Below are 26,038 nucleotides of genomic sequence, written 5' to 3' on the forward strand. Positions count from 1 at the left end.
CATTTCTAACAGAGCTGAGTCAGATATGGCTTTCTAAGTCAAGCAGAGATCGCCTCTTAGCAGACAATATGAGACAGAATAGTTGGGAGTTTTTTGAATCTGTCCATGTATGACATGTATTTAAAGCCTAGGATCCTCTTTGTGAGGTACTTTTGTGGCCTTTCCAGCTGTTGCATGTGTCTAGTGAGGTATATGCCAAATGGGTTATTATACTTGATGACTGGCCTAATGAGGGAAGAGTAGAGAGAGATGATGACCTCTTTCTTCCTGGATGCAAAACCCTGGGTAATGAGATGTGCCACATAGGACTTTCTGACCACAGTGGCAATGTGGTGGTCAAAGGAGAGGTTGCTGTCAACCTGTGTCCCCAGATCTCTTATAATGCCTTCAGTGGGCTCCCATCAATGTGGTAATTATTGGAAAGTGAGTTTTTCACAAAGGGAATGATGACGCATTTTTTGGCATTCAGCTTAAGGCCATGGTTTTGACACCAGTCACTGGTCTCAGTCAGGTCTTTCTGTAGGATTTCTACATCACTTGGGGAATTAATGGCTCCCAGCTTGCAGTCATCTGCGAACTTGGTCAGCCAGAGTCCCTCCATGTTTCCTGGACTTCTGAGAAGTAGATGCCAAACTGGAGAGGACCAGACACTGGACCCAACTCAGTTGTGTTTTGTCAAGGGCAGATCATGCCTACTCATCATGGTGGACTTCTTTGAGAAGGTCAAAGCAATGGATGAGGGAAAAACTGTTCACACTGCCTACTTTTACTTGGCCAAGGTATTAGACACAATAACCCCACTCGGGCAATGTTGACAAACTCAAGAGGTTAGGTACAAATCTGTATGTCACCTGGAGGATAGCCAATTGGCTCACAGACAGGACCTAGGAAGTTAGAATCGGGGAGTCCACCTCTACAAAGAGGCCAGTCAAGTGCAGTCCCTCAGGGATCAGTCCTCGGACTGCTCCTTTCTGGCATTTACTTCTCAGAAGTCAAGACCAATGTCAGTGGTCTATGGCTGACTAAATTTGCAGATGATTGCACATTAGGAGCGGTCATTGAATCTCATACTGACAAACGTTCTCCAGGAGGGGCTGACACAAGCAACTGGTGTCAGAGTCATGGACAAACCAAATGCCAAGAAATGCATAACAGTATCCTTTGGGAAGTCATCCATCCCTGGTTATTATCATACTGACAATACACCCCTTAGAGTTAACCCAGTAGTTAGGGACTTATGGACACACACAGACAGTAATCTAGCCTTTGATCATTGTGTCTACAGTGGTGAGGAAATCATTCTACACTGCACAACTTATAAACAAAGGTATGGCATCCAAGTCCAAGGAAGTCATTGTTCCACTGTATTCGGCATTCATCAGACCTATCATTGAGTACAATGCTCCCTTTGGTATGTACCTAACCAGGCATATCTAACAATTGGAATGTCCACAGAGGTTCCTCACTAAAAGAATACAGGGCGCAAGTAAAATGTCCTATGCAGACCACCCTCAATTCCCTATCCCTGTATTCTGTCTCCTACAGACCTTTGAGAGGAGATCTATGCCTGGCAAACAGAGCATTGTCAGACTACACTCTGATGGACCTCCTGCATATCCACAAATCAAACAGCTCCAGAATTACCCATTCTAAGGACTTAAACCTTGCCTGTGATATAAATAGGTCCTGCTGGAGAGAGAGATTCACAGAGACTACCGCATCTATGGAACAGGCTCCCCATCCATGTGAAGCAGAGTTCCTCCCTAACCCAATTCAAGTGCAACTTGGACAATTGGATGGGAAACCAGAAAGTCATCCCTGGTTTGGGACCTATGTCTCTAATTGACCCAGGTAATCTGTAAATGGTTCATCTTGCAAACCCCTGCTTACACTTATCAAGAGTATTAGAACTTGTCAGAGATTTGGGATGCATGGCTAGGCTTAAAAAGGCCCTTGTGGTCGTTAGCCTAGTAAACACCTATAAACCTATAACACAAATAAACACATTTCAGCTACTGAGATAAACTGGTTAGAAACTACAAATGCCTCAAAGTGAGTACTGCTAGCATTTCAAAAGAATGGTGACGTACCTGCTTTAAGATCTCTGCAGAAGACAAGTGTGCATGTGACTAGACAAAAAAAAAACTAAAACGAAAAATAATGGCATAACAGCACAAGCATCTGGGAAGTGCAGAAGTACCTTTTTGCAGATAAAAGATATGCACTTGGGTGACTTGTCTTACAAAACAAATAATCTGTCACCTACCTGGAGTTTACTGCCCTGTCTGGACCATGAAACTGATATTAAAATGCTAGGAAAAATAGATCAGGCATAAAAAAAAATGACAGATGAATCTCAAATGTCAAGGGTAACATTTCAGACTTCTGGTCATAATCCAAAAAAAGTGAATGGAACCTGACTCTGAAATTCTGGCGTCTGGACCAATGAAAAATTACATTACTGCCAGCTTCTGGTAGCATCTTGCCATCTAAAATTGCAATACTTAAATTCAGTAACTGGGCACTTGGATTGGAAGCCTCATACAAATCAACAAACATACAACCATCAGAGGAATGTTCGCTTAGTGTCGAACTACACATACACGCACACCTTTCTTCCATTTCCTCTTACTTGGCTCTCACTCTGTTAACTTATTGGTTATTGCGATGTAATCTGCCATCTGACTGCATGTCAAAAACATTTTCTTTAAGCTGCAGATGCTCTCTAAAAGCAGGTTGCAAAATTGTGATTTACAAGTGACACATTCAATTTCGTGGCAGCGTCTTACTTGACTTAGAAATGTGATACTTTCCTCCAAATTTGGGAGAGTGGAGATGTACAATGACAGTTTTATGGCCTGCATTTTATGGCCTGCATTTCGTAGACCATGGATAATGTGGATTATAGACAGTCTGGTACCAGTTTAAAAGGTTAAGTCTGTTTACATTCTGTAAAGTCACTGACCAATAAGGGATGGGTGAGAGAGACTAGATTACATTTGTCAGAAATATTGGTCTGCTTTATCTTTTTTTTTTTTTTCTTCCAGGGAGTAGGACAGAAATATGATTTGCCCAACCGTACACTGCATTAGTCAGCACAGTGCAAGTTATATGCCTGTATGCTGCCACTGTTTTACCCAGCACCCTTACAGCAAGCATGTTTAGTGCCATGTCATCAGTTATTTAATACTGTAACTGTGCTCAAAGTTGACCTCACTCTTATGTAGCCCCACCCATTCCTTTGCTTCCTAGAGCTCCACCTGAAACCATGAAACATCCCTGTCTACAATTAAGGACAGTGTAGACAGGATCTCTGTAAAGACAGAAGTACTACACATATATTAATGTATAAGCACAGAAAATCACATGCACTTTCACAAACAGGGTTGGTAGGCACATTCTGTACACAGACAATGCTGTTAATACAATTTTTATTCTGTATTTTTACAGGGAGAGACTCCCAGGTTTGCATACATAAACTGTCTTACCAAAAAAATGATGAAGCACACTGAGTAAGAAATGCAAACATGGTGCTACTACTTTACTTATTTTCCCTCTGTAACTAGAATTTGAAATTTGCCAACAAGTCTTTGGTTAGCTGCCCTTGAAGGTCATTTTAAGCCTACCCAAGTTCTCTTTTTGTGCTCAAATTAACCTAAATCATTTAGTTATAGATTGGCTTTACCCACCCCATGGTCGATAATTATATAATACCCCTAATGACAATAACTGGGATCATACCATAGGTATTTTGAGGGGATTCATGCATGGGATAAAGTGTTTAGGAGCTGTCTCTGTCCATTAGCAGTACAGGTGGAAGTCTTGAGGTAAATTTTCTGTTTCCCATCCATAGATCCAAGTTGCTTTTGAATATGGACAGGGATGACCTTTGTTTTATGTACAAGGGGAATCTGTTCCAGAGCAGCGGTATCCTATTTGAGATATACCTGTCCCTCCAAAATGTTCTGTTGATGTTACATTAGAGGTTTAGATCCTCACACTTAAGTAGTAACTTGGGTATTAGTAGTTGAGCCTAACTAGTACACACTGTTCATAGTAAGATGTCAGTAAAGGACCTGCAATTTGTGTCCAAATAATACTGGTTCTCAACCATCTGTCATTTCTTGTTTCTGCACTGAGCATGTTAGAAGTTTCTAAGTTACTGACCCATGTATACCAAGTTTGCTACTGCTGCTATCTCAGAAGTTAGACTGCTTATTAAGAACTGTGAATCAGTTGTGTCTGCTAAAATTTAGAGAAGTTGTTCAGTCTTCAAGGTTAGCATTTCAATTTAAACACAAATGAAAATATGATTTGAAAGAGCAGCATTTACTGAACCAGAACATTAAAATATGAACAATGAAAATGTGATGAATAAAACAACAAAAGCAGTGACAATGGAGAAACACTTACTGCTTTAGCAAGAAGAAGTGGAAGAAATCCAGCAAAATATGGTGCAAAGACCTGACCTCCAACAGCTGCTGCTAGAAGTGGGATACCTTCTCCTGCATATTCTATCAGCATTGCATCATATTCAGCCTGGAAAAGAAGAAAGTAACTCCTGAAACACAGATAGCACGTAAAAAGTGATGCAACTTTTCTGTGCAAATTGCCCGAGTTTAGTAAGTGGTCAGTGAGATGCATTATGGTTATAAAATAGTCATCAAAAAAATTACACTGTCAGATGAGCCATACAGATGTTGAGATATTTATCATACTAGTAGGTATTTGAATATTACAATTCTCCACTGCGGGAAGAAAGAAAAATAATAGCATATCCAATTCCAAAGCAGACTAAATTCACTAGTCAGACATTTTTTCAGGGAGTTAGGTCAACTTCCTGAAAACCACCTGTGGTAATAGTTTTTGGCCAATTTAATTTTAATTCTTCTTTAACCCAGAGGGCTACTGCAAGTGGAAATCTCTTAAAACAAATGTACTACAACCTTAAAATTGAAAATATTAAGAGAAGTAGAGCAGCAACAGGCACAGGGAGGTGACAGGTTATGGGATTCAACTAGGGAAAGATGGGGTCTCCAGCTACATAAAAAGTAGAACAACGTCTGTCCATTTCTGCTGTTTTTCAGAGCCGAAGAAGCAAGCCAAGAAAATATGGAACAATGCATACAATGGCGGGTCACTCTTATATCAAAATGAGCACACTAATTAAATAGCCCAACTAGTGCACCATTCAGTGGCAACACTTTTCTATTGTAATATGCTACAAAGGGGTGGTGAAAAACAGAAGAAAAAATCAGGTGCGTTCTCAAAAATAAAGGAGTAGAAACATACTTGATTTTCCTTCTCTTTTTGCACAGCCCCTCAGTAAAACTCAACGGCCTCTTGTACCAGTAAACTGTCCAAATCTTGGCAGATTATCAAAATTTTTGCATAGCAATGGAAATTCTCTTTTCTCCGTCACTACTCCAACCAAACCGTTGCTTGTCTTAAACAGCACTGATGTACTGTATAAGCATGGGAACACAAGTCCCATACACGTGCTCTGTACATCAGAAAAAGAAGAAGAATGAGAAAGCAATGTTGGAGAACACTACAGCGCTGTTATACAATAACATTTAAGAAAGGGAAAGCAATTTCTTTCTGAAATAATCTCATTGTGTAATAACAATAACCCACTTGTGCATGTAGTTATATTAATATTTACCCATGGTTGGCTTTATTTTATAAGATATAAGATAATAATAAGATAAAGATTTAGTAATAAGATTTTCGGCTTTGTACAGTATTCTTGTTCTAGTGATCTAGTGTCAAATGTACACACACAAAAATAGGTTGGGAGTCGGGGGGAGGGACAAAAAATACAGAAGAGTGAATATCAAAAATGACTTCTTTGAATTTGCTTTTTTGCAGGGGGCAAGTCCCCCTGCAACTTCCAAACTCATATATACCAACTGATCGACATACCTTGGAAAAATGGAATACTCTGAACAACGTCAATCTCGGACTTTGTAGAAGTAAGTCTGTATGTTCAGCTATTTAGTTGACATATAGTGAGACTTGGTAAAAATGGTCTCAAATTTCAAATCATTACCTTTCTGATTATCTTCATCCAGCTCACCGTCTCTGATGTCCCTCTCTTTCTATAGCATTTAGAAATGTACACAGTACCTAAAGCTGTATCCTGTACAGAAAGCACATTACCTCTTTACTTCTAAATTCTGTCCTGAGACATCCCAGCCCCCCACCCCCAAGGTTACACTTCAGCATTCTACTGGCTGCTGCCACTGCCCTATTACACTGCTCTTAGTGGCGCAGTTCAGGTGTGATTAATACCTCCAACAACCTTTACTGATTTAATACCACGACATCCACTCTACACAAAAATTGCTGTGGTCCAAGTGCACTCTTATGTACTTGCTTACAATGGACCTCAGCTGTCACCATTTGTGCCACATGATCAACCTTTCCAAATCCTCCTCTATACTTTTCCACCATCTTTCAGTACTTCTCCTAAATTTGTGTCATCGATGAAGAGAATATGCTTCCATTTTCTGTATTCCCTCAAATATGTCTGAAAACACAATGAAGTACACTGGACTCAGGAATGATGTCCTGGATACTCATCTAGTTATGTTACTTATTGCTGACACAATCTGTCAGAAACATCTCCACTTTCTTTTCATTTAACCAAGCAGAAATTCAGTTAATTAAGCTTGATCAGACCTGCAACTCCTCTGACTTTCCTAGAAGCCACTTTTGTGATGACATGTCAAATTACTCTACCAATATTTCCTTATGAAGTTCTCCTGTAACCCACTTAACAGTGGTGATCAGATTTGTTTGGCAGTTTCCTCTGGGCATACTGTTGTATTGACTACTGTCCCTGGACTTACATTCTTTGGGAAAGTAACCAGCCTTTCCCTCAGGATTTTCAACAGGACTTCTGTACCACTGCTGTTAGGTTAACATGCCTGTAGCTGCAGTTTACTGAATTTTTCCTGCCCTCCAGTTTCTTTCTTTCTGTCCTCAGAAACTAATATAGTGGCAAATGACCTGTTGAAAATCTATGCCAGGGACCTTGTGGCACACCTGCTAGATTTCTAAGAATTCCTATCTTGTCTCTGTGATTTTTTTACTCTACATATACACTTATTCCCTCGCAACATCCACCCACTCTATCCTTGTATCTGTTAATTTCTCTCCCTACTTCACACAAACTCCCTCCCAGCAAGGCACACTTTCTGCTTTCCTTTGTAAAGACTAATGCAAAATACCTCTGTTCTACAGGATCACCTTTTCATACATTTTCAATCATCTCCCGGCCCCCTTTGTGGGTTATGCCCCTTCCCTTCAGCTATTTACCTGAAATTACTTTCTATCTCCCTCCTCTTAATCCTCCTACCAGCTCCCTCCCAGACTGTGCATTGGTTACCCTCATCTTTGTTGCTTGTTTGCCACTTCAACTGCACCTCCCCCATCTCCTCGCAATTCCCTTTCACTCTGAATATGCCCTTTCTTTTGTCCTGATCACAAGCAAAATCCTCTTGTGTAGACATACTGGCTTTTTCTTTTTGCCACTTCCTCATACCATTATCTGCAACCCAGAGTACTGCATTCTTGACCTATTCCCACAGCTTGTTTACTCAACTTGCCCCCAGTCCCCCATCTAGTTTCCAACCCTATCACTTCATCATTATACATTTCCTAAAATCCATACCATTTTTGCTCTTGCCTTTCACCTCATTATACACCAGCAAGAGACGATCAGTACTGGCTAATGGTATTTGCACCTGACCATCCCTAACCCACTCCATCTTGCTCTTTTCCTGGTGTGACATGCCTCTGCTCTGACACAGTGCGATGCATTTCCTTACACAGACTTCTCTTCTCTTGGTTAATTTGTTAAACAGAAGATTACACCTATTACACTGGTTTGTTACCACCTTTGGACATAATATCAATATTTTGAGGGATATTATTGACAGACATTGGGGTATCTTATGGGCTAATGACAAACTATCAGAGATTCTTGCATCTAAATGTTTATTCTCGTTTCATCAGGGACCTACTTTGGGTTAATATTTAGTCATTATAAACAGAGGGGAAATTTCAAAATAGCAGTTTACATTGCTTGATGATAAACTGACTGGCTGTATACCTTGTGGCCATTCTTCTTTCTGTAGATATATACTCAAATCTAAACAATTTACTAGTCGAAATACATCAAAGGTTTATATCATCATTTTTTTTGGAATTGCAGTACTGATTGGCTTGAATACTTGGCAATTTGCTCTTGCACTGCCTTTTATGTTGGTCAAACCTCTAAGCCTTTACATACTAACATCTTAACATGAGTGACATCAGGAATAAAAGGATGTCCAGTTCTTTATATAAACATACAATTAAACATACTACAGCACAGTTCAAATTTGTCATAATTGATCATGTTGAGGGGAAAAGAATTTCTAAAGTGGGTTGGCATACTATTTTGAATCAAAAAGAAAGGCGCTGGATAATTAAATTAGGGGTTTGTTTAACCCTGGATTAAATGAGCAACTATAATTAGCCAATTAGTGTTTTTTGTGTCTGTGACCATTTGTATTTAAAGCCTTTGTTACTTGGTTTTCACTGAGGAAGGCAGATTAGACCGAAACTGGTCTGAATTTGATGGAGTTGCCATAATAGATTTAGGCATGGGTTCGACCAATTGGTGCTGGCCGTTTCTTTGTTCAAGTTTCACTTTGGTTAGGCCGTTTGCACCCGCCATACTTGCAGAGCCATTTTTTGGGTACCTTAGTCCCCTTGCCCCCATGTTAAGAGATCTATTTGCAGAGGTGTGTGAGGTTTTACTCTGGAAATCTGAATGACAAGAGGGGAAATCAAGGTTTTTGGGTTAAATGGGTGTATTATGAGCATCATTCTTGGCTACTCAATTCCCTGTTTTCTACATCAAACTAGGGAGAAGAGGGATATAGCAGGAAATGCATACAGAAACAGACTTATGAATCTGAGGAAGACATTCAATTCCCAAGCTTCCTTGTATGGTGCTCAGGGGCAGAACTTACTGAGTTGCTTTGTGTCTGCAGAAACAGGTCTACCTCTGGGATATCTCTAACTGTAAACAATCTGGAGGAAAATGTTCCAGAGTAACATCCATTTGCAGGGACGTACAGTTGATCTGCTTAGTTGGGCCACCAAGCTCATATAGGGTGGGATGTAGACTTTCCTTAGGATCATCTGGGACTAAACGGCTATCTCCCAGTCAGAAACAAGTGGTCATCTGATGGAAGTATTAAGCCAGACATTCCATCTAATCTGGGTGGGAAGGAGGTAGGCCCTTGTCCTGATGAAATCCAGCAAGTGCCCACAGAAAGGCAATTGCTTGGAATGTGTGAGATTTCACTTAAAGATGTTAAAGGAACACCACATTTTGAAGCAGTCCATGGTGACCTGCTGAGCCCTCTCTGTCTCCTCCAAGGATAGTGACTGGCTGAGGTAGTCATGTAGGTACTTGTACAAGGGAATGCTCCTGGTTTGGCAGCAAGCAATTTCTGTAACTAGGGACTTTGTAGGAACCATGGATGCAGTAGCCAATTCAAAGGACCATAAGAAAACTTGCATCAAAATCTGAGAAAACATCTGCTGTCTCTGTATATACAAAGGCATGCGCCCTTCAGATCCAGGGTAACCATTATGGCTTGATGGAATAGGAGTAGTAAAGAATGCTTGTAATGTTAGAGCATTTAAGTTTGGGACATTCAGATAAGTATTTTCAATGACAAATGCAGGAAGGGTCACCAGGAGTACTCCTTTCTTGGCACTAGGAAAAATTCAGATTAAAAGCCTTTGATCTGTCCCTATTTATTAGGAGGCTTCATCATACTTAGCAGTAGCCAATACTGGGGGTGGGGTGGGGCAGGGGGACCAGATGTACTTGGTCTTTTGGTACAAGTGGAAAGATGGACATTTTCCTTTCTTACAAAAACTGTGGTCTATAAAGCTGAGCTATTATCTGCAGCACCCTTTTGCCTCTTGTGACCCTTTCCCAGTTTTTTAAACACCATGTTACCTGACCTGGTGTGTGTGTTGGCCGGAATACACAGGGGACAAGGCATGTTTTTTTTTTTGGTGTGTGTGTGTGGGGGGGGGGGGGTGCAGAGGAGAATTTCGATGTAGTCATGGTGCTCTCCAGGGGGTAATAGAGCTCAGACTTCCCCCCTTTAGGTACTCTTGCCATTATCTTCTTATACTGGACACTCTTACCCCTTGGCTTGCTTACATTTTCCTTGCCTGTGAAAGCACAGCCAAGACTTGGATGGGTAATTCTTTTATAAGGCAAAGGCCAAGGAAAAAGCTGTTTCACTAATGTGTATAGTTCTTTAATTCATCCATTCTTTTGAATACTTCAGTGGATTGTCCAAAGGGCAGCTCATTATGCAAGGGAGCACTGATGATGTAGATTAACATTATCTGGCAAAGGCTGTAGACCCAGCTAGGCATGTCTTCTGACCACTGCCTACATAGCTGCCACCGTGGATGCTGCATCTGCAGCATCATACCCACATTTGGAGTGTTTAACCACCTCAATGTCTGGGTGAGGTCCAAATGTTTTGCCTTCAGATCTCCATCAGACACTGCTCTAACGTTCTCCTTTATACGGCGTACAACAGCAATTTGAAACCTGGTCATATGTGATTAACAAGTAATGCCTCTGAAGACCAGAGTGGCAAGCTGTGCACATTTTTCCCAAATTGATCCATCAGTCTGCTTTACTTACCATTGAGAGGAGTACTGGAGCAGGTATCAGTTCTGACACCATTGCTGGATCCACCACAGTATTTCTGTAGAACTTGTGGGACTCCTGCACCTTTGTAGAACCTATTAAACTGGGAAGAGGCTGGGGGACTAGTGTCTGGTGCCTTGGAAGCTGCTAAAATGCATCAACAGCAGCTTCCAAAACTAACTTCGAAATAAAGCAGAGTATTTCAGATTCTCCATACCAAATGATTTTCAGCTTATGAATGTATTTACATCTACTAAAACTAGCACTGGTCTTGATGCCTTGTCTTTCTCCAGCGGTAGAAATAGTGTGAAGTAAAACCTTAACTCCTCTGACATGTGGGTACATAATACATTTACAATGTTTAAAACTTGACCCATTAAATGTAAAACAATCTAAATGATGTAGAGCTTTCCGTGGCACATATTGTGGTTTATGCACAAACGAATGCATAGCACCTCCCGTATGAACTCCAGTTTTTTTCAGAGAAGTCAATCAGTAATATTGCTCTGAACAGACTGAAGTCTCTTGAATTAGTTCTAAAACTAGAACTTTTTAAAACTAACAGCTTTATTAAATTATCACTTATGACATAGGCAATCACACACCCATATAAATGAAAACAAACCATATAGATACATTTTCAGTTGCAAACTTATACACTACTTATAAATCTATCAAAACATTGTCAAAAATTATATACACCTCATTCAATTTCTGCATTCCCTTAAACCTCATTTCTCTTCCACAACATTATTCTGCAAGCACTGTTTGTACAATTCCCATTTTTTCAATGTAATTTACTCCTACCCTTTTCTAAAGATAACCACTTCCAGTTGTTTTATCTCTGTTACTTAATTTGCTACTTCTAGTACAGTTGGTTCAGACTTTGATTTCCATTTTCTAGAAATTGCTTTTTTGTCAGCGACCAGAATTAAAATCAGCAAGGCCTTACCATGTCTAACCAATTACAATTCTGCATCATAGCTCAAAAAATAAATTTCCTTAGTTAACACCAATTTGCTCATCTAGCAGTATTTCTGTTAAGAGTCATCTGCAGGGAAGTTTTAAAGTCTGCCAACTCATTACACTCAGAAAATATGTTCCAAATTACTCTAGTCTCCATCACACCTTCAACATTTACAAAACACCAGAAGAAAAATTCTTTGGAGTCTGCTTGGGGTATAAAATTACCTATGTAAATACTTCCAAGCAAAGACCCTAAATTTTCTAAACTTTGTTGCTTATTTGGGTGTCATACTTATATCCCCCCACTGTTTCTTTGTGAACTGCTTATCCAATCTCTCTTCTCAATCCCTTCTAACCTCCTCTGAGATTCAGTTATCCTGCAATATTTTATATGCCCTACTAATTTATCCCATTAGCATCAGCTTCTGTTCTAGATTCTACAAAATTCTCTACCAGTGCTGGTCTTTCGCTGAGGATCCCCCTATTTCTTTCTCTTTGCCTACATTCTGGTATCTATCCTTGGTAGGGAAGGTAATCTCTAGCATGCAATCCAAATGAATTCTTGGCATCTTTCCATTCTATTGCCTTTTTCTCCCAATACCCTGGTTTCTTTGCCAGTTTTCTGCAGTAAATCCAAACCTCCTTGTGCCTATTCTCCTTTATTAATAGAATCTCCTTTCTCTGTCCCAGTGTTGGCTTAGTTCTTAAAATGCTTTCTGCTACTTTACAAATATAATATTCTCTATGGCTATCGACATTCTTCTCAAGGATGTTGTTGTTGTATCTTTTGGCTTTTCCCGGTTAGGGGTCACCACAGCGGAACTCCGGTCTGCTAATGAATGGAAGTAGATTTTTACATACCGACTTGCCAGGCCTGACACACAACCTTCAACGAAGGTACGCCCATTCACGCATGTCTCCACACAGAAGACGGTTTTAGCTGAGAATCGAACAGGACAACGTCTTACTGTGAGGCGACAACGCTCCAAAATCCCAGTCTCTCCTTGTTTGTTGAGCTTTTCCTGTTTTATTATCATCTCTTTCTACTTTGAATTATATCTTTTTACTTGTGCTGTGTACAGGAGCCTTAACTCTGTAGCTCTGAAGTGCCACTTCAAATCAGGCAAGTCCAAACCACCTTGTCCTATTGGCAAGATCAACTTAGCCTCTTGATTCTTGCCCCCACCTGATAAAACCCTTCAACTCTATTAATCGTTATCCACACCTTCTCATATTGTTGATAAAAATATACCTGATCTGTGTATAAAACTAAAGGGACAAACATTTTCACCATTTGTATCTTGCTATCCATATCAGTTTTTGTGTAATCTTTTGTTAAGTCTCTTCCCACATATCCTTAGCTGCCATAACAGAATCATTTTTAATCCACACTAAGTACTTCAGTTTATCATGTCCCCATAAATATAAGAATTGCTGAACCAATCCATTTGTGGACACAGTTTACAGCTACTGCCTTTGTTTTGTCTTCCTTAATTTTGTATCTCAAAAAGGCCTGAAACAGTCTCAGAATGTTCTGCAACACTGAAATGTCCTTTTCTGGTTTAATCAGGTATAAAATAATATCAACTGCAACTAAAAACAACTTTTCTAGACTACCACACCAATTATATCCTTGAATTTCTGAGCCCCGTATTTATTTTGCCAATGTTTACATATTTAGAAACAACCAAGGGGAGAGAGGACTCTCTTAAATAACTGCCTGGTTCCACAGCTCAAAAAAAACTTTTGAGAGAGGAACCCTCCCACTTTAAGTTTTGCCTCTGACTCTTCATATATCCTAATCAACCTTATTATTTTATCAGGGAATGCAAAAGATTCCATTGTTCTACTCATAAAATCCCAGCTTACACTATTGAATGTTTTCTCTAAATCAAGACTCAACAGCAGCACTATTTTCTTACATTCTGCCTCCTTATGAAATGCGATTGTTCTATTAATGTTGTCAAATGTTTGCCCCCCCCCCCCAACTTAAAAAAAAAACACACTGATTTTGGTATCTCCTTTGCCATTCCTTTAGCCATTACAAACAAAAACTTTATAATCATGGTTTAGAATCAAAATAGCCCTGTATGAAGTTGGATCTGATGGGTCTTTACTATATTTAGGTATTACAGCCACCACCACTTTCTTCCAGGATTTGGTGCTTCTTTTAAAATACTGCTGAACAAAACCTTCTAGGTCTTTATCACTTTGTTCCTTCCTAACTTCCTAATTTCCACAGGAATACCATCTATTCCTGGGGACTTTCCTGTAGAGTAGTTATATATATCACCATTTTTATCTCATCTCCCAGCTGGTTAGTAACTGAGCCCATCTACCCCCAACCCTGACATATTTAATTCCTCTATAAACATTTCCATTTGTACTTTTTCTTGATTTCCACACTTTTCTGCTTTATACAGATTTTCAAATAATTTCTAAAATATTTCTAATACCTCTACAGGATCTCTGGCTATTTTCCTTGTTATAGGCTCCTTCAGCTTGGCAGTAACCACTTCTACTTTGTTTTCTGAGACATCGTGTAAAAAGTTTATGTGCTCTGGATTTATCAGAAAACAGTGGTTTAACAGCAATCTTTCTAAACTTATGCATATTATGGAAGTTCCATATTTTCTCTTTAGCACTCTGAAATTGAGTCTCATCTTGTTCTGTGAGATATCCCCATTCTGCAAAACTGACCTTTTGTCAGTCCCTCTAAATAATTCTTGTTACTTCTTAACCAAACTATTTCTAAGCTCTAATTTAATTTTGAAACACTCCCTAGCTATATTTTCAGAAGAAATTTCCATCTTCTGTAAACTCCAGAATATTTTTCCACTACCTATTCCTTAAATTCCTCTCTTTTAAACAGTGAGGTGGGGAAGCACCAGTGTATCATTTTTATTTCATTATCCTGTATTTTATTTTTAATTATTGGGTCGTGATCTGAAATAGTTATTGGATGCATATCGAAACTTTCAATTAAATGCATGTTTCTGTGAAATATAATTTCTGTCTAGCCTAGCCCAATTTTTGTACCTTGTGGAATAATACGTAAATTCTCTATGAACTCCTACTACTGAATTCACATCTTCCATACCAAATATTTTCATAAATTTCTTCAAAAATCTATCCTTTTTTCCTTCATTTTCCCTTCTAAGACCCCCCCCCCCCCCATACACCCTCACTGTTGCAAATTGCTTAGAGTCTTGCTTTTTACCAGCTTGGTAATATTGAAAGGAAACTTTCTGTACTTGAGTATGTCGCAGATTTGGAATATAGGTTTGCGCATCAGCAAAGACAACTGCCTTACAAAACAGTTGCTTATTGAACTTGTGCAAACTCACCAAGTCTCAATCCAAAGGGCAGATTTACACAAATAAGAGCAAACCTAAAAATGACATACTGAAGTTCAAATTTACCTACGACAATGGATGTCTCAGACACTTTTCCTGTCAGTTGGATATGTTCCAACACATCCAAAGCAGCATAAGCAATAATTATGTGTTACAGGAATCATCAGACTAGTTAACCCTCATACAAAAATGGTTACTGATCTTTACTCTGTTGGCAAGCAACAAATCACAAGACCAAATTTGCAAATTAGCTACTTCTCACTGAACTACGTTTGCCTGAACTTCAAGTTCACAACCTTTATTTTTGTATGACTTTTGCCGAGACACCTACTGACCATCAAGCCTTCCTTCTGTCATACATTGCTCTGTCCATCTCAGAGTTTTTTTTTTTTAAACTATGCCCTAACCACTCCCCTGATGGTGATGTAAAAACTTCTGTTACATCAAGGACTGTCTATGCCCCTTTGCAAATGTATACTCCTCCACATTTGCTGATAAAGGTTACACTCGCTGGCTTGGGTGGTCTTGCTCACATCTCACCTGCAGTGCCAACCTGCAGACAGCCTAAACACTCTCTCACTGGCAGGAGCTACATCATTAGAGCACTGTCCACTGCCGGGTGGGAACCACCGTTCCTCCCCAATGAAGATAGGAGCACGCATCCTGCCTGTGTCGTCAAGCACGAGTTCCTATTTGAACTCTTCTCACCTTGGCCATAGTCAAAGCTTTTCCCCTCAATGCCAATGACACAGACTTGCAAGCTTCTCTTTTTGGATAATAAACTGTAATGCACTCCTATTATAAATCACCTACAAGACACTGCCTGGCCAGTGATTAGGGCTTTATCTCTCTGACATCCATGCAGGCTTCCAAGCTTGCCTTTGGACGAAAAACTATAATACACTAGCAATACAAATTTAATTTACAAGACAATGTATAAGCCTGCCTCAGGACAAGTGTAACTTGATAAAACCCCTCACTCAACACCAAATATGTGGAACAGATTCCCACACAACCTATGCAACACTCCAAATAAATTAAACAAGTAAAAAAAAAACTTTTAATACAGCTAAAGGACTTCCCCAGGGCTGGTGTTTCAAACCAATTACATTTAAAGCCCTCAGTATGCTGATACTGTACTAGCCATGATAAAAACTCAATGACCTCACAACTTTGTTTTCAAGCAATAATATTAAAGACAAATTCTACCACCCAAGAAGAAATTGTATCAGATCTTATTAATTTTATTATTTACTTATTGGCGTTTGTATACCAAGAGAGTCTGACTGAGCAGTGCCCTTTTTCAGTGGAGGCCCACTATGCAGACATCGACATCATGTACACGGTTTCATTATTTACAGTCAGTTTCATTATTCAGGCATCCTTGACATCAGCTGCATCACTTACAAACCATCTAAATTAAAAGTAACAGTTACATGGGTTGGAGATTTTTTTTTGTAAATAAAGGGAGGTATATACAGTGCAGTATTATCAGTATGCACAGATTGGCAGGTTTTATGCAAGACTGTTACTATGAGGACTTGTTCAAAATCATAAGATGAAGAATTAGAGCAGCTCAAAGTTAGGAAGAAGGGGAGAAGGTGCAAGACAGATAAAGGAGATGAGAAGATCGAAGGAAATCTGCTGCATACCAAAGCTCTGCACAATTTAGTTTTTAATGTCTCACTGGTCCGAGGTCTTCTAGTTGTTTGCATGCATTAAACTTGGTCTTATTTCAACTGCAGACTTTCCTCAGAAAATGTTTAATCTATGCCTGCAATGTTAGTCCGGGTAATATTATACTACACATACATATATTAAGCAATGCCTTGCTTCTACTGTCAGTATCTTCAATGCATGAACATATTTAAACTGAGCTGCCATACTGGCATACATAAATATATACGGATTCATTTTCAATTACTCACCAGATTCTAGATGGATGTGTGTTAAATACAACTATTCTGCAATTTATATACCATTTGCATACACTATCTTCGGCCCAGGTTCTATCTGAAAGGGGTACTTAGAGCAGCTCAACCAACCAATTAACAAATGTACAACTGAAAAATATGCTATACTGTATGATCTCTGCTCAGCAAACCACAACTATTTCTTATCACTCCAGCAGACAGGATCATCATACTGGAGAGAATGTTTATTCCACAGAAGCAAGTACAGTCTTCTCACTGTATTATCTCTCAGCAGGCAAATATACCACACCTTCAAACTTCACTAAACAAGTTCTATAACTAGTCAATCTCGTTCCATGTTATTTGCAACCATGTGAGATTAACTCCTGAAATTCACTCCTGTCATCCTATGTTCAATAAGATAGCAGCTATGCTGCCTGAACGGTCAGTCACCTGACAGTTCTCAAAGCTTCGTAATTTTCCATGTACTCTTCATTCAACCTACTCATTCTCTCAGTCTCTTATTCCCATGTACTTCGCTTTGCACTAGTGAGAAGGTCCTCACTGTACATATTCGTAGGCAACTAGTTTTTATTTATTATATATATATATATTTTATTTTATATTGGATTGGGGCTGAAATTGTTGAAACTGTCTGGTTTACAAAGAATAAGTAAAGCATTTTTGTGATTACTTTAATAAGTAACTATACATTAGACTAAACCCACTTTATAGAAAAAGCAGGAATAGAAGTTGTAATTTGTTTATACTGGGATACCATTGGTCTGAAGTAGGCACTATTTACAAGTGCAGCACAAACTAAGAACCTAGTATTGTATTAACAACTCAGCAGGAAAGGAAAACTCATTGTCTGGGGATTGAATACAGGACCCCCCCCCCCCCACACACACACACACACACACATTTCATGCAGTTGTCACTGCCACTGGACTAACAAAGCACCTGGGCTGTTAGGGCTACTTACACTTACAGTGGTTCACATTTTTATACTTTGCTATACTCGCTATCACTACAAAAGGAAGTGAACTCTCCATGCAGTTTCTCCCCATAGTACATGTCATACCTCTCAACCTGTTAGAGCAAAAAAATCTGGACCAAGCCTAAAATGATGGGGGGGACAAACAGGGACAGATTTTAAATATTGCTCAAACTTAGAAAGTTGATAGAATAATAGGTTTTGCATTAGCATGAATTTTCCGGAGGATGTGGAGTCTTAAACTCAGATGTTTGTCATTATTTCCGGACTCCAATCCTCGGCTATTTGCCAGAAAGGGACAGATATTAGGGGGAGCACACCGAAAATATGAGGCAGAAATCTGGACATTCTGCAAAAACCTGTAAAGTTGAGAGGTATGCTACATTTCACTATTCAAATACACAGTTTACAATTAATCATGTTTGAAATAAAAGTGAAAGTCATATCTCAAGGCAGAACAAACAGTCCATGTACAGTTAGTCTCCCTACTTATAACAGACTTCAAGAGATATTAACTTTTGAATACAAGTGTCCTACAAATCCCAACACCCTATGAATATAAACTGCTAAAAATATTTTTTTTTCAAAAAGCAGCTGGAAACAGGACTCTTTTTTTTTTTAATCTGTACACATGCAGTTTATATACATTTATCTGTTTTTGTATGACATGGATCCCACCCAGTGCAGAGCTCTAAAAGGACAAGACAAACCTGTAACACAAGTTCTAGTTGTCCAGTCTTTCCAACACCTGCTTTAAAGCCGCCTAATCTGAAGCATCAGTCAACAATATATATATATATATATATATATATATATATATATATATATAGACAGATATATTGTCACACTACACATGCATCAATTAAGACATGCCAAAAAGAAATTTACTAACATCAGGTAAGACGTAACACAAAAAATCTTCACCTACAACATTTGCAAATGGCATTCAAAAAATGCAAAGTGACGTTGTATGTGAGGCAGAGAGATGCTATCTATATCTACTTAAATACACTTGACAAAAACAGTTTGAGACACCACAACTCAAAGAGACAGGAAAGAAACAAAGGGTATGTTACTTCTCTTCCTTTGGAAAATTCAGTGCACTCATAAAAAAAAAAATTTAAATTAAGAGTTTGGCAAACAGTAAATGGACATGTTTTTCTGAAATGAAAAAAAAAAACACAAGAACCTAAAGAATGCAAATCTGAGGAATGCGTTTTAACAATTTTAACTGAACACTTAACACTTCAAAAACAAAAAAACTGATGTTGCTTATGAATCTTAAGCCAGCAGCGTTGCAAACAAACCTTCTTGAAAGCAAAATACTAGTTTTGTGGTAAAGCCCGCTGATCGTTTGTAGTACTTGTGATCTGCAGTAAATGAAGACGAAAACGAACATTCTTCTCAAGGCAGCAAACTGCAGCTAGATTATTCCTTCTAACAGTTTGAGTGAATAAACATCATGGGAACTTCAGAAATCATCACTGTGCTCGGAATAATAAAGAATGCAGTTAACCTTTTATCCTTCTTGCAGTTGTGGGACACTTCTGACTCAGTTGCAGACCATTCCATATTAATTATAACTTTCACTGACATGATCACATCTGGTAAGGACAGTTTTTTTTTTAACTATTAAAGGTTTATTAAGTTATACTATTTTACAATCATATCAATGGTTAAAATGATGCCTTTTCAATGAACCATAGCACTAGATTTATTCAAGAGGTTTTACAATGTCTATGTCTACCTATGTAATATTCACTCTAGTTGCATTCAGTCAAAGAATACATATAGTAGCTGGCCATCAGACTGAGCAATTTTTCAGTGAAGCCAAAAAAAAGTACTGCAATGCAAACTTTCACGAGTCGAATGGTTTCATAACTTATCCTGAGATTTTGCTCTCCCAAGTTAGTTATTAACTAAGGAAGGGAAATGAGAGATGGGGGGAGGGGGACTTTTGCCACCCTCAAGACAAAAATCTTTCAAGTTTTAATTCATGGAACAGCCTGTTTAACTTGGCTTTGCTGATGAATTATCAGATTGGGGAACCTCTGCCCAAAAAATACTCCTAGCAAGACAATGTGAAATTGAAGAGACAAGCTGTAGTGAAGGTAATCAGAACAACATGCCAGAGAGATCATACAGAACAGTACTATAACCAGTTAAAACACCATAGCCAATGATAGAAAGGGATGTTTAAGACTCGGCAAACCAGCAAAACTGTTTTTCCAACAACAATGAATTCCTGCTACATTATGTTGTGAGTTTAAATAAATGCATTTGCCAGTCACAGAAACTCAATCTACAGTCTTCTCTCTCTCTACCCAACATGGCTGTGTTTAGACAAAACAAAGCTCTTACCTGTGTTTCAAATGATAAACTATCCCAAAGATGACAGGGGTCACAGGGTGCAAAGGACAGGTAGTGAAACTAAAAAATGGGCTTTTGAAAGCCTAAGAAAAGTGACACATTAATAGCCATTCTGTTTTTTTTTCCACCCTTTCCAAAAGGGTGAATTGTAGCAAGGATGAATTTTCTGATCCTAAGTACTGATATTTATTAACATGCTATAAAACATGGAGAGTACGCAATTTAATCCTGTCATGTTTTGCATCATCTTACTTACTGTGCTCCAACACTCTACAAATTGAAACCCATTTAGTTTTTACTGACAAAAACAATGCATTCATACTTAAATGTACTTCTTTTTCAAGTGCAACTTACTGGTCACAAAATATGAAGTACACAAGGATGCTGAAATAAAAAGAGGTGAGCACAGGAACTTTTTTTTTTTTTTTTTTTTTTGGGGGGGAGAATAGGTGGGGGGTGCCAGCTGTATTTCAAAAAGCTTTCTAAACGGTAGTAAGTTAAAGTATAGGGAAAAACTGTACATAAATCAGCCTGATAAAGTGAAAATTTCTAGACTGAGGTTTTAAGACACAGCTATGGAATGTTTGTGACTTGTTAAGTTATCAGACAACCAATCACCTCTGAAAATCAAGTTCTAATAAAATGTGGTATGCACTTTCGAGGGCACTGATCAGAAGTCATTGGCATCTGCTATAAAGCATAAAACCTATCAGGAAAAAAACTGGATAAAGCTGTGTTGGCATAATGGTTAAGGTATGGGTTTTTATTCTTACCTTTGGGGAAACTGGCTAGGCTTAAAATGGCCCACAAGGGCAGCTAGCTTAGTGCTTGCCTATGAAGTCAAAGTGATGAAATGAAATGTTTCAGTATGTATTGTAAACTACATGACTAGAGTCTACATTTTTTGACAATAATACTGTGTCAGCTATGGAGCAGAGTTAAAGCTCACTGTGACGCAGAAAATATGCTTCACTCTCAAGGTGAATTTCTTGGCATCCCATGTCTCGAACACAACCTGGTTAAGACTGGAGACACGATCATAATCCTTCTTGTAGCACCACTTTTTTGGTTATATTAACAGCTTATCTAGAAACACCACTAACCTGTAAACATAAGCAGGAGACGAGGTGAACCTAAGGCATACAAACAGTTCCTTGTTGAGCATATTCAAAAATCTTAACTAAAAATGGCAAAACAATGCAGTCTTCAAATACTAATGTCATCCTGATAATATAGTGCTGCCTGGAATGATTTCTGTAAGAATGCAACAAACACATGCCATCTTTTGTTATTCAGCACAAAGCAGCTGTGTTGTGCTTCAATGAAGTGCCTTAAACTACGAAAAAGATCTGTTATTAATGGATGACACTATTTTCCCTTTATAAATAAAGTAAACAACCAAATAGGATGACTAATGGTCTCTACCCTCTTTACAACACTTGTGAGCCACACAGTATGCAATTCCCTGTTTTCCTTGTTAGGGACAGGAAAACTGAAGCTGCAAAGACTGACAGAAGATGCATTTAGAAATCATTTTAGGAATAAATGAATGATTTCCCCTTAAACAGAACCTTCCCTCTGAAGAAGACTAGTAAAGGATCCTTATACATTAAGGGCTACAACTTTGAAATCTGACTTATGGAAGGAGTTAACACACAAACTTCCAAGGCAGAAATTTTAAGTAAGTAGAACAGACAGGTTCAAATGACAATGATGCAGCAGTAGTTCCCTACTACAAAATTATAATCCCAAACTACAGCCACATGGTGCTTAGAAAGTTTTAAATGTAAAGCACCATTTAGAAACACATTGAGAGTACAGCTGACATTGCTCCATCATGCAGGTCATGCTAAAATGACTACCTTAACAGATAAGCATACAAACTCTATTACCAAACAGCCAACTACTGTAAACACTGTAGGAAATAAGACTACCTACATTAATGGAAACATTTCACACCACTGGGAATGCCACTTCAACTTCCAGAACTTAAAAGTACTCACTGTCCTAGCCTCTTTCAAAACAGGCAAAATGGCATTGGAAAAAAAATGACTGCCTGGGATTAAGTGGAGATACTACATGCTGAGAAGAGTTCTGAGGGTGGGGATCTGAGGTCTTTCCTTCCTTGATGAGTGAAGTTTGTTTTTTTTTATAACATTCTAACTAAATGGTGATCACATGGCATGGGTAAACATAAAATAGAAAATGAGACAAACCATGGTTAACATTTTACATTATTTTCATGAAGTATGCATTAATGCTTTCTTGCTTTCCAGTTTTAGTATATTACTTAAATTATTCAATTCCTGCTTTTTCCCTCAGCCCTTGTTTATTTACTTTGTGACCTGGAGCAAGTCACTTAACCAAACACTGCTGCCGAGTTGTCCTCAAAAAGGGGCTTCCAGTGGGCCTACCTGGTTAACAAATAAGATTATTATTATTCCCACAAATTCCATTTATTTCTATGGAATTTGATCATTCCTTTTTCTAAAATCCTCACCACCAGTTCCTTTACAATATTTAAGATTTAATTTATAGCTTGAGGTGCATTTGCTAGTAACTGCTTTTCTGGCAGCTGACAGCATTAAACTTAGCAAGGCCTTACTATGGCTAGGCAATTCAGATCCTATAACTCAGACAAAAGAATCATCTTCCTAGTTAAAAACATTTAGTCTTCCCAACACCTCTGATAAAGCACTGTGTATGGAATTTGTAAAGTCTGCCAACTCACAGAATTCCCCAAAATATGTTCTCAGTTACTCCTCTCTTTCACATCACATCGCAGGTATTTGCTATTTGTCTGAGGGAAAATCTTCTAAATTTTGCTTTGGGTATAACCATACCATTGCAAATACCTCCTTGCAAAAATCATAAACCTTATGGACTCTGTTGTACTGTTAGTTGCTATACAAATGTCCTTCCTTTGTAAACTGCCTTTACATTCTCTCTCTTCTTAATCCTGTCTAACAGTTGATCATGCAATATTTTATGGGTCCTACTAGTTATCCCTAGTAGCTTCTATTATAGACTCAACTAAAAACTAAACTCTGCTAGAGCTGGTCTTTCATTTAGCACTTGCCTGCACCCATCTCTTTGCCTATGCTCTGTTACCAATCACTACGAGATAGCAGTCTCTAACATAGTCCAAACTTTTCCTTAGTCTCATGCCACTATTACCTTTCCATCCCTAGCGATTTGCTTCCAATATCTTGGTTCCTTTATGAATTTCCTCTAGTAAATACTTGGCTATTTTCAATACCCTTACTTGGGTATCCCCTATTAGTAGCAATCTTTCTCCATTCCCTTGTTGGTTTAGTTACTAGCATACTTTTTGCTACTTTACAAAAGTGATATTCTATCCAGTTGTTTTTATTCTCCCTAACCTGCCTCAAATACTATTTCCTTATCTCAAACTTCCCTCTTTCATTTCATCATCTCTTTCTAATTTGACATAACCTTTTGCATGAGAAAAATCTCTAAAATATCTTTCCAAAAATAGGTATTTCTAACCCACCTTGTTCTGTAGGAAGAATCAACTTATTGAGTTAACTCTTGCCCTCCTCTCCTCCCAAATAAATTCCTTCAAACCATATCCAGAGCTTCTCCTCTGATTAATAAAAAATAAGTCTGACCTGTATATAAAACTAAAGGGATTAAACATTTTCACTGATGGTATCTTGCTATCCATAATCAACTGCTTCTAGCTTCTCAATTTTGTATTATCTTTTGTTTAGTCTTATCCCACAGAGCTTTAGCTGCTCTCTCTCTATACATTGCTGAACCCAATCCATGATTGGGTACAAAGTTTACTGCTACCACCTTTGTTTTATCTTCATTTATTTTATATCCTGAAGTATACAATAATATCAGCAAATAAAGCTAGTTTTTCCTGATTACCATACCAGTTATATCCTTGAATTTCTGAGCCACTTAGTTTCCTTACTAATGGCTGTAAAGTAAATAAAGGGGAAAGAGGACTTCCCTGCCCAGTTCCACTACTCAAACACAGCTTGCTGGAGAGGAATCTTCCTACCCTACATAATATCCTCCTCATTAGCCCTATTACACAAATTCTACCATTGTCCTAGTTGTAAAACCCCAGCTAAATGCATTGAATGCTTTCTATGCATCAAGAACCATCAACAATAGCCTAGATTCTTAACACTCTGATTCTTTTTCTTGATCATCACTCTTCTATTAATGTTATCAAATTTTGCAACCCTACATAAAGCCTCACATATCCACATCTATCAATTTTGGCCACACATTTGTCATTCTTTTAGCTAGTACAGCCACACACTATATAATGCTGTTTTAAAATTGAAATGGGTCAATTTCTTCCAAGATGCTGGCACCCCTTCCACTAAAAATATCGTTAGCAAGATTTTTCAAATCTTTTATCATTTTTCCCTCCAAACTTCCCTAGGAATTCTGTCTGTTCCTGGAGACTTCCATGCTGATTAAATCTACATCACTGTTTTCATCTCTTCTATTCCTGTCTTACTTATTTATTATCGGGCCTCATCTTCCTCTAACTTCAGTACAAGTCTACAAATATTTCCATGTATGCCTTCTCTTGCTTTCCCCATTCTACTGCTTGATACAAATTTTCATAAAATTTCAAAAATACCTTCAATACCTCTACATGATCTTGGTTTGTTTTCCCTCTAAGTCTCCAGAAGTCTGATGAGATCCCTTTCTGCTGCCCAAGACTTTGTGCCACAAGTGATTGACCTCTGGAGTTTTTTGTAATAAACATTTTTACTGAAACACAACCACCACCATAACATAGGTACAACAGTCTCCAATATTATATACATTGTTCAATTCCTGCCATCCCCTAAACCTCTCTCCTCCTCTTGAACATTACTCTGCAAGCACTGTTCTTACAAATTCCATGTATTTCTACATAATTTTCTCCTTCTCTTTTCTAAAGATCCCACCTCCAGTTCTTTTATCTTCTTTACAGTATCCACTACATTGGTTACAGTTGGTTTAAATTTTGATTTCCATTTTGTAGTAACTGCTTTTTTGGCAGCTAATAGCATTATCCTAATTTCAAACCTAGGCTATGTAAAGTGCTTTGAAGGGTACCTTGGCCACTTTCAACAACGCAGCAGTCCTTTAACATGTTATGGTCAACCTTAGCAGGAGGGGAGATTAGCAATACTTAGTGCTTAGTAGAAAGGAGGTAAAGCATTTGAGGACTCAAGTATCTCAGCATCTCTGCATGTCAAACTCTGATTTCAAGCTTATAAAGTTTTTCTTTGGAAACCTGCAATGCAACCCAGTCTCCATAACTTTCAAAACAATCTCTAAATAGACTTGACCTCTTTAACTTGGTCAATAGAGAAAAAAGAACCTGTTTCAGTTTGATCTTTCATACCCTAGTTGGCAGTGGCTTCACTGGCACAACAAGACTGTACTTCTCTTCCCTGTTAGTAAAGGTAGTAAAACAGATGTGTCAGTAATGAAACAGCCAAGTCCCGGAAATATGGATATCATGACTTCCAGTCACTGCTGTATGAGTGCAACATTTTCTGACTTCTTCAGCTAAACCCTGAACTCATTTTCAAATTTCTACTCCAAGGACTACAGTCTCTCTTTTCAGTTAGGAAAGAAGCTAGTATCCTGTTTAAGCACTTTATATATATATATATATATATATTTTTTTTTTTTACAATCTTCGGCA

The 26,038-nt window shown here is 38.4% G+C and overlaps 1 protein-coding gene and 1 long non-coding RNA gene across 2 annotated transcripts in view; one reads left to right on the forward strand and one right to left on the reverse strand.

Annotated features, from left to right (window-relative positions):
- PHLPP1 (PH domain and leucine rich repeat protein phosphatase 1) overlaps window positions 1-26,038 on the forward strand; it is a 1,852,281-nt gene that overhangs the window by 372,978 nt on the left and 1,453,265 nt on the right. Inside the window, 2 exon segments of the mRNA XM_044065187.1 lie at window positions 10,533-10,555; window positions 10,679-10,694. Coding sequence (XP_043921122.1) covers window positions 10,533-10,555; window positions 10,679-10,694 — 39 coding nt within the window.
- Window positions 4,414-20,720, reverse strand: LOC122796590. Its single transcript, XR_006363992.1, has 2 exons — window positions 20,338-20,720; window positions 4,414-4,539 (listed from the first exon to the last, which is right to left on the reverse strand). It is a non-coding gene; the product is annotated as an uncharacterized LOC122796590 (long non-coding RNA).

This window comes from Protopterus annectens, chromosome 3.part0, assembly GCF_019279795.1.
Source record: "Protopterus annectens isolate FY-2018-M chromosome 3.part0, PAN1.0, whole genome shotgun sequence".
Classification (NCBI taxonomy): Eukaryota; Metazoa; Chordata; order Ceratodontiformes; family Protopteridae; genus Protopterus; species Protopterus annectens.